We start from the raw sequence: 9,875 nt of genomic DNA, 5'->3' as shown, positions 1-9,875 counted from the left end.
ATCTGATTACTCTTGTCATAATTTGTTCAGTGAGGAGTGCATTGAGTACCTGGAAGTGCTCATCATCAACTTGCACAAGAAAAGAACCAATTTGCTGAAGTTGGCTTAATTTGTCCATCTGTCCCATAAGCTATGTTAGGCCTCGTGGACGTTAAAAAAATCTTTCTATTGTTCTAACTTGCCAACTCAATTGTAATCTTAACTATTATTCTATCGTTCTATAAAATAAATTACTTTGTTCATAATTTTAAATCTAAAGGATCATGTTACTAGAGATATGAAATAAAAACCACATGCTACATAGTTAAAATATACATCAATGGACATCACCATCATTTCTCAGAGGCCCCCCTAACTTGAATATGTGAAATGAGTGGAAAATTGCTCAAGACGACTTAAGACAAGCTGAATATGAATTGTTTTCAGAAAAATATTATTCACACAAACCCTTCTTATCTCTTTTGTCATGTCTTCTACAAGTTTTTTGATCAGCAGCTTACAAAAAGATCAGCCAAAAATATAGGTGTGTTGAACTGTTAACCCATGGCCATTTCTCACTGCAACACACTTGGTTATAACAAAAACAATTGCTGTTCAAATGCTTATGAAAGATGTCTTAAAAGTTTAAAACTATCGACCATAATTAGTCTAGTTGAAAATCCAAGATCCAAGATCTGCAGGAGCCCTCGTCATAGAAGCTCCATTATATAACCAATTGCTGTTAAAATGCTTACGAAAGATGTCTTAAAGAGTTTAAAACTATCGGCCAAAAAGGATATAGTTGAAGATCCAAGATCCAAGATCTGCATGAAGTGCTCGTCATAGAAACTCCATCCTGTTTGATCACATACAGTTCCATGTAAATCAACATTTTCTAAATCAATATTTCTTAGCTTATTTTACTTCATATCAAACAAATCAATTGTGGCAAAAGAAAAGAGATGAAGATTAATTTGGCATTCAATTATCTAGCCAAACTAAATTCCAATTGCAAGGAAAAGGCTTAAACTCAGGCAAACTCATCTTCGGGTTTTAACCCATCGCTACCATCTATAATATGAAAAAAAAAATTAAAAAATCCATGGTATTGCTTACAGATTTAAACATGAATCAATCTCTATCATGAATCAGTCTCTATTCTTTGGATGTGATTACCAGCAACCCTATTGCTCCAATAATTATATACTGTCAAACAAATAAACTTTAATGTTAGCAGCACAAATGCAAAAGGGTTTCAACTTAGTGCCTTGTTGTATGTCATTCATTGTTATTGCTTACAAGATTTAATACACCAGGAAAATGGTAAATCACAAAAGCATGCATATTGAACACAGAATATGCACTCCACACATAGAACAATAACATAAAAAGTCCTAAGAGTAATAGTCAATTTTGGGTTGTGTTTAATTTGTTTTTATGTACAACTGGAGACGCAAGAAATTGTAACAAGTTCCAGAAAAACAAAACATAATATTTAACATGTTTGAGGAGTATTATCAAGTAGGAAAACTGAACCTTGATAATGGGCTTTTCACTCATGACGATTGTTACCCAGCCAATATATGGTAAAAACCTGCAAATTGCCCGATATTCAAAATCTTTCTTGGAAAACAATTTAGATCAAAATTTTCAAACCACTTGTGATAGAAATAGAAAAGCCACTAAAGACGAAAGTAGAGGAGAGCAAACTATTGAAAACTGCAAACTGAAGAGATCAATGTAATCATTGTTATCTAGCATGACGGATAAGAAAAGATATCAGTCTCTTCAAAAAACGTGACTTGATTTATAAGTTTTTTTGCAAATTGAAACACAAGTGGAAACAAATCATATTAACAGAAGATACCATTGACATCATTTTGTAAGGATCTACTGAAGTTGTGTCTATTCATTTCAATGCAGATTCTTGTTTCCTATTCAAATTAATTTCAGCACATTTTAGTATTTCCATAATCTATTTCTGTATCGATTTGTAGATTACAGTTTTGTCTAGACAGTAAACATGAAAAAAATCAACCTTGAAACAAAATTTACCACAGTTCTGCCCTTTGTATGGTTATACTGGAGCCAATTCTAACTACTTGCGTATACAATGGTCTTCAGAAAAATAATCTTCCCCTGAAAGACAGCAATTAACCTACCACAGAAAACAAATACAAGGATTTTAACAGACATTACCCAACAATACGACCAGCAACATCTTGCCGTTGCAACCATTTCTGATCATCCGCATATATGCCTCCTTCATAGTCGTCATGTTCATTGGCATCTCCTACACAACCATGCCAGAGAATGGTCTATAATCATTTATCTCGTTCTTTTGATTTATTTTTCTATCATCATTAATCATAATTTAAGTTACCAATTCGGATGCAGATACAGAAGTGGATTCTGGAAGCAGATATGGGGTGTGGGAGGAAGTGTGTGTGTGTGTATATATATATATATGCAAGAAATATACAAAAACAAATAATTTGATAATATGACTGATACTAAACCCTTTATCAAAATTCATATGATATATCAGTATGTGCTTGTTCAAAATTAGAGTTTAATCTTAGAAAATTAGTTATAAGTTCCAATAGGTCATGTTCAAGATTCCAACAAAATAAATTCATGAATATGCATCAGAGTCTGAATCATAAGGATTCTTTGACGTATCTCCTTCAGTTCCTCACAAATTTTTAATAATGAATACTGCAGAACAAAGCAATTCAAAACATTATGAAAACTATCCAAGGTAAAAATATAGAGCATACATACATATAACTGTAATACAATATTATAACCAAAAAATAAACATATAGTTCTTGTAAAAATGACAAAAGAATCCACATGCAATATTAGCTCTCTAGTATACAGGTGCTACATTATAAACCAGTACTTGTATCATCTTTACTACACAAAAAAGATCTGGAATAATACCGATAGAACAAACCAGTATGCTTAGATGCCCTGTGCAATGCAATCAAAATTCCAACCCATACAAACTGTAATGAAGAAAACGATTTCAAGATAAGCATACTGAACAGGTACACATCCATAATGGATTGAGTCTGTAATGTGTGCACTGTTAACTTGAGAGCCACCAGGAAATATACAAAATTTAGTCCTGTAGAATTGCTTCTGATAAACAAGCTTAGTATGTAGCAAGTTCAATATATTATTAGTTTTTATTAGTTTTCTGGGCGCTGGGCCCGTGGATTCCTCCGGATGCATCTGGATTCCCTGCAGATGCTGGCCAGAAGCCAGCCACAGGCTTCCGGATGCATCTGTAAGCCTGTGGCTGGCTTCTGGCCAATGCATCCAGCTTCCGGCCAGCATTCGCAGGGAATCTGGACCCATCCGGAATCTGTACATAACTGCCTCCACATTCACCTGATCTGGTGACGAATCAGTATCCTAGATCATAATTGTAGACAATTTCTTTTTGACATGAACTTTTATTTATTTATTTTTTTCTAGTAGATTAATCATAATCTGAAATATCCAGTGATAACCCTGATTGTAGATAATTTCCTATTGACATGAAGATAGACCAACAAAGAAGGAAAAAATAAAATAACCAAGATATTACTGGAAAGAAAGCAACCTATATAAACAAGATCCAGTAATGATTCTGTGTTTAAACTTTAGATACCTACGACACTGAAGAACGAACTATTTCTTACAGATCAGCTATACAGCCTCAAATAGGAAGCAAATAAATTAATTCTACATCATCCTGATGATTCTGTCAGCAGCTGAAGATTTCCTTACAAATTTATTCTATATAAGATGGATCAACTACTTTTTATGATTTCTAATCAGCAAAGTCCTTTTTGCATGGCACAACATTGCGGGATTCATCCCAAAGATGGCATACTACAACCTGAGTTAGCCTAGTGGTGTGCTTTTGAAAGATAGATCAAAGTTCAAATTCCACAAGGAGTAAAGTATGTATGCCTCATTTGTAGCACACTTAGGTTCCTCTTGCAAAGATTATGGGGTAGTCCCATATTACTGTCATAGACTATTAAAAGTTCATTTCCTCTCATTGATCAAATATTCCATGGATGACTTTACTAAGAAAATGCACAACTTGATAATATTCATGCTGATTCTTCATGGTAGCATTTATCCATAGACAGCTTTTTTGAACTATGGTTTCTGAATTTCACAAGGTTGCACGGGTACGTGGGTACGGGAACGGGAACAGGTACGGGAACGGGTATGGGTACGCATATTTTTCAAAATAGGGGACGGGGATACGTGTGTATGCCTAATTTTTTCTATATAATTAATATTTTATAGAAAATATAAAAAATCAAAATATATGTCATGAGTCATGACATTGAGCATTCAAAACAAGAAATTTGAAAATATGAGCCATAAGTCAAATTATATATATGCTATTGCTGAATGTTTAATGTTTTAAGTATTTTTCATAATAGGGGACGGAGGTACTTGGGTATGTCAAACTTATTTTAAAATTATACTTTTATATTTTAAAAAAATCTGAAATTATGAGTCATGACAATGGTTTTTCAAAACAAGAACAGTGATAAAGTTTGCAAATGTAATGTATTGTTTTCAGTTTCAGATTTGCTATATGTTTGAAATAATAATACATGATAAATGCTTAGATGCATAACAAAGAAGGCAGACTTTAAACATGTACAAAAAGATCCTAAATCATATGACAATGACATATTGCAAATGATAAACTTATGACTTCAACAATGATAAAGTTTATTGTTAATGAGTATCAAACTTTCAAACTGATTTGGTATTGAATTAAGTTTGATAAACAACAAGGTGATACAAAAAAAAAAAATCAGAATCTTAATCAAGGTCCTTAGCTATGATGCTCTCCACCAAGTACCCGGTATGTGGGATATGTGTACCCAGTACTTGGGTACGTGGGTACGAGTACCAGGAGTGTGGGTACGAGTACCCATGCAACCTTGGAATTTCAGCTATACTATTTCATTTTTCATTTGTTCTTAGCAGGACTTTGAGTTTGAACATCAACTATATTCTAGAATCTAAACAACCAGTTTGTAGTGTGTGGAGAGATGTTTGAGCAAAAAATTTCATTTCAACTCACCAAGAAAACATACATAGGACATAACTGTACAAGGAAAGAGAACATGATGTATATGCTAATTTCCACATACAAGTTAAGTGCATTAATTAGAATCTAAACAACCAGTTTGTAGTGTGTGGAGAGATGTTTGAGCAAAAATTTTCATTTCAACTCACCAAGAAACCATACATAGAGCATAACTGTACAAGGAAAGAGAATATGTTGTATTTGCTAATTTCCACATACAAGTTAAGTGCATTAATTTAAGGACTCAATAAAATAGGTCAAGAACCACTTCAAAGATGCCATCATCAACGTTAGCTACTGTATTATTTTTTTAGAAATCACACTAGGTATACATGAGATTTTCAAGCTTTCCAGGCTAATATTGTCAAGAAACTATCCAAAAGGGAATTTAATGACAGTACTTCATAATAATACTGAGGTTGAAATCAATATTGGTTCACTGCACACCAAGGAAAAAAGAGAAAAAGAAATAAGAGAACAATAATCAGGATTTATTGGTAAAGACACTCTTTTGATCCTAAAGTCTTGGAATTATTTTCAGAATGTGCACCACATATAATCTCCTTTAAAATAACAATTGAATTGAATGATCAATATGTTCCAACTTTCTATTATATTGTGAACTTTATTCAAATTATATGTTCATTATCCTCCCAAGAAGTGCACTGTTTTCTCTTCTTGGCTTAATCTTCTATTTAGGGCTCCATCTTTAATCTGAAGGATCCCAATTTCTTACACATTAGCAAATAGGGGTAGTATAATCATAGTTCCAACTTTCCACTTTCCATAAGCTTTTATCATCTGGCAGACACAGTAACTAGTAACTACCACCCCGAGTTTTCTCTCTTGAAAACTTCACACTAAAAAACTTAAAAATGATTTACCTGAATCTTCCTTGTGAGTGGTCAACTCCCAGAAATTTAAGAATATAATTTTTTTCTCAGATCACATTAAAAAATGCTAGAAGAAATGCACTCTAGCCTCTCATTTCCTCTTATTTCAGATTGTCTTGCAGTAGTGTCAATATAAAATTAACAATGCATCTATACGAAGTTCAGGCCTCGTGGAAGTTCAAAAAACATCCAATTTTACAAGATCTATTTCCCTGATTGATTCTGAGATTTCAAGTAAAACTTGAACTTCTCCCAAGTTTCTTCACTAGGCTTATCTGACCATTCAAAAAGATTTTTCTGGCTTCCTCCGTATTTCTGTTTTCTTCCAATTTTTGAACAAGGTCATGACTTGTAACTTTGTTAGTCTAACTCTTCCAAATGACAAATGAAAAAAGCAATGTGAGCAATATTAATAGTACACTAGACACGTGGAAAAACAAGGAGGCACTTGCACTACTGAGATGAATTTACAATAATAAAGCCTGTTGTATGTGATGGACCAGCTCTTTTCTTATTAGACACACAGCTTATAGTTTTAGCTTTTCCCATTAGTTTATGTAATGTCACTTTTTTGGGACATTAGAAATTCCTAAAGTTCAATTCATAAAATATTAATTATTGGCTTAAGGGAGCTTAATGCAAATTTATATCTTGGGTCAAATTAACATCATAAAGGGGGTTGAAGGTGACAAAGAGGAAAAAGACAAAGGACAGATACGTGGATATTGAAGAGTCACAGATTGATGCATTAAAAGAAAGGAAGACTCATTTTGGAGAGGTTTGGATATAGATTTGATTTGAGATTTCTCTTGGAGAAACTAAGGAGGCTTCAGTTTCTTAGTTTCTTTGAGGATCTTAAGGATGAAAACCTTCAGGCTCTTCTTGGGTGGATTGAAGAAACCCCAATTCATCTTTTGTGGTGGATTCATATCAAAATTCACATTTGAGATTACAGGTGCATTTATGTTCCTTTTTCCAATCTTACTGTTAACCCTGTGTTTAAGATTGGACTAGACATTATTCATGTTATTGTATTGCTGGTTTATAATGCAACAACCAATTCTGGAGCTCTTTAATGAGTATTTTCTGGTTATCTGCTGGTTATTTACAGGTCAATGTTGCTAGTTATTTTGCATAAATTCTTGTCTATGATTCTGAAATTTAATTGAGGAAAATATCGAAAAGGATATCTTGGTAGGATACCACAGTGGTATAGAGCCACCGATCTTGCCATCCTTTTGAGGTTTGTGCAAAAAAAAATTATTCAAATGGCTTATGTTATACATGTATGATTTATTTTTATAAATCTTGAACCTTGTATTGAGAGATTTTTAAAAGTAACACAGGTGTAGATTGATATTTTATTCAAAGTTGAACATAATAGTAAGGGTAGTGTGGCTCAAAAAACTATAGAGATTCCTATGGGAATACCATTGACAAATGAAAGGAAGTCACTTTTTTTTTAGTCACAAAGAAATAAATCAAATTCAGCGAAGAAGTATTTGAACCAATATTCATATCGATAATCATGGTGCTTATATCCAGATAGAGGCCTCGGAAATATTTAAGAGGCACCTCCTTTTTTCTCGCACATTTATTTGTGAGTTGAATGTTAGATTCTTTTGTTAATATCAACTGCTCACCATCAAACTCAATATTGAGTCAGGAAAATAGATATCAGAAGTTGTTACTGCTAATTGAGTCTTTTGGTATTCGCGTAGGCTATATTCGAACAACCTTCTTTCATACTAGCATATCGTTTTCACAAGCAGACACATTTTCATGTATATAGGAGACATGCATTTGAGTATCATGCAAAGTATACCAAGAGGATTGTTGAGTCTGTGTTTGGCTTTTACTTGCAGAAACGTGCGTTTTGCATACATATATGCATTGGGCAATCATAATGTTTTCAATCTAATATCTTTGCGAGAATGATGAACTAGGAAAGTTGAAACTATTATGCCTTCCATTACAAAGTGTAGACAGTGAATTAAAAAGTTTGATGGAACCATAATAGACAGTCAGAAAATGAAATTGATGGTGCATTTCTAGTAGTTTTTTTGAAACAATCAATGCTATCTTTGTTGATGACTAGCAGAGAAGGGAATCAGTGTACCAAAGAGCATTACTCGCATCATCATCAGTCTTGTATACTGGCCAATGGGATTTTTATTATCCAACATGGTTTGTCATCTCTGCAATTAAGGGGGTTATTCTGCAAAGAATGTTAAGAATTCAGGCATTATTCTGCATGTGCCATAATTGTCCCTATCGTTACAAATTTTCTTGTTTGGGATAACAGAAGGGATTTATTAAGATATTCCAACTTGGCTGTGAAGAATTTTGGCTAGCTTTCGAGTGGAGGAGTCATTTGGAATAAAGGCGTGGAGACTAGCACACTATATATATGGGAACCTCTCACATAATGAACCTTGCCTTGAAGCTTCATTCAATGTGAAAACTTGTCAGAGAGGTTGACGCCAAAGTGTAAGAAGTTGAACACACATTGAAAATATTTATGTATTCTCACTAAGTCAATACATTCTTTAGCAGAGAAAGTCCAGTGTTCCTTTCCTTAAGTGGTGAAGGGTTGTATTGTGTCAGGAGTATGAGGATATCAACTCTATGAACGTTATGCCCAATTATAATGTTGTGTTTCAAACTCTGAATGAATGCAAACACTTCTGATGCCGTGTTCTAGGGAGACATTTCATCCTTGCATAGAATACCGAAGCACTTGGCTACCATTAACAATGTGGGTCAAGACTGGACGGGATTGCACATGGACGAGCTTCATGATTTAGCATAAACCTATTCAGAAATCTCATTGTATTCATCTATGTATTCACGTAATGGAATGGAGGATAAATTTCCAGTGATTAGAGTCACAATGAAACAGATGTGATTTTCTGTTCTTAGCTGACAACGTTACAAGGAGTGATTGAAGTTGTTTCTTTGTACATTAACGACATGCCTTGAAGATGTGAACAGAAGGAATCTGCGCATCCTCACACTGCTGCAACTCCAAGCAATATTATGGTTGATGCCCGTTGGTTTTATTATTTATATGTTGGTGGGAATTAAATATTTCAGACCGACTATAGTGTTGGGCAAGAGCAAAAGAGCAAATGACTGTCTAAAATCATAAAAGGAGTAAGAACAAGAATCATTGGTTACGACAAGTTGTAGCAAACTTAAGATTATGAGAGTCTAACGCAATCCCGAATTTACTCAGGGCATCAAATTGCTACAGTCTGAAGAAGTAGTAACGGGGACAGGTTGAAAATTGGCTACACATTGTTCAGTTCTTGGATACCAATTGAGCAATGGTCAGTCAAGAGATTGGGCCCATTTGAAATAGAGGACTTAAATTATTGGGGTAACACAAACAGATTTACAACCAACACAGTATAGGCTGAACAGATGCAATTATAATGATGCAACTCACCATTCTACAATAATAATCTGGAATCATTTTGGGGTCAACAAAAGATAGCATTCTGGAGATAATTGTTTCAGTTAGAAATAGGCATCGAGGACTTCTGAATGAACAAACTCACTAGATTGAGATGCATGCAGAATAGTAAAACTTTGGGGCAGTGGTACAAATATTTGAAAACATTTTCCTTAACTGCCTAGGAAGAAACAACTGGGCATTAGTTGCATGAATGAGAGTTAAAACAGGTATACAGTTGTACAGATTCAAGGTTCGATTCTCAAACAAAGAAGGGTGGATTTGTGTAAGCTAGAAAAACTAGCAAGTCCCAGTGCAAAGTGTTGGGGTTTTGGTGAGCAAAAGTTGAACAGAGAATCAAGAATTCTAGTTTATCATTAAAGGTACAGTGGTCATAACAACGGAATTTTATGTGGGTTCTGAAATTTAA

The 9,875-nt window shown here is 34.0% G+C and overlaps 1 protein-coding gene across 3 annotated transcripts in view; it reads right to left on the bottom strand.

Moving 5' to 3' along the window:
- Positions 1-395: 395 nt before the first annotated feature.
- The window catches only part of LOC149529680 (uncharacterized), a 196,810-nt gene continuing 187,330 nt past the window's right edge, over positions 396-9,875 (bottom strand). For all 3 annotated transcript variants that reach the window (XM_089808608.1, XM_089808610.1, XM_089808609.1), the window contains 4 exons: positions 2,179-2,272; positions 1,516-1,573; positions 1,096-1,185; positions 396-835 (listed from right to left, as the gene is read on the bottom strand). In XM_089808608.1, the coding sequence (XP_089664734.1) occupies positions 1,135-1,185; positions 1,516-1,573; positions 2,179-2,272 (203 nt within the window). In that variant the 3' untranslated portion in view covers positions 396-835; positions 1,096-1,134. The remainder of the gene's footprint in view (positions 836-1,095; positions 1,186-1,515; positions 1,574-2,178; positions 2,273-9,875) is intronic.

This window comes from Cupressus sempervirens, chromosome 11 (genome assembly GCF_028749045.1).
Source record: "Cupressus sempervirens isolate cs-2001-9-10 chromosome 11, ASM2874904v1, whole genome shotgun sequence".
NCBI lineage: Eukaryota > Viridiplantae > Streptophyta > Pinopsida > Cupressales > Cupressaceae > Cupressus > Cupressus sempervirens.
The sequence above is the reverse complement of the archived record's forward strand: the minus strand, read 5'-3'. Positions and strand labels throughout refer to the sequence as shown.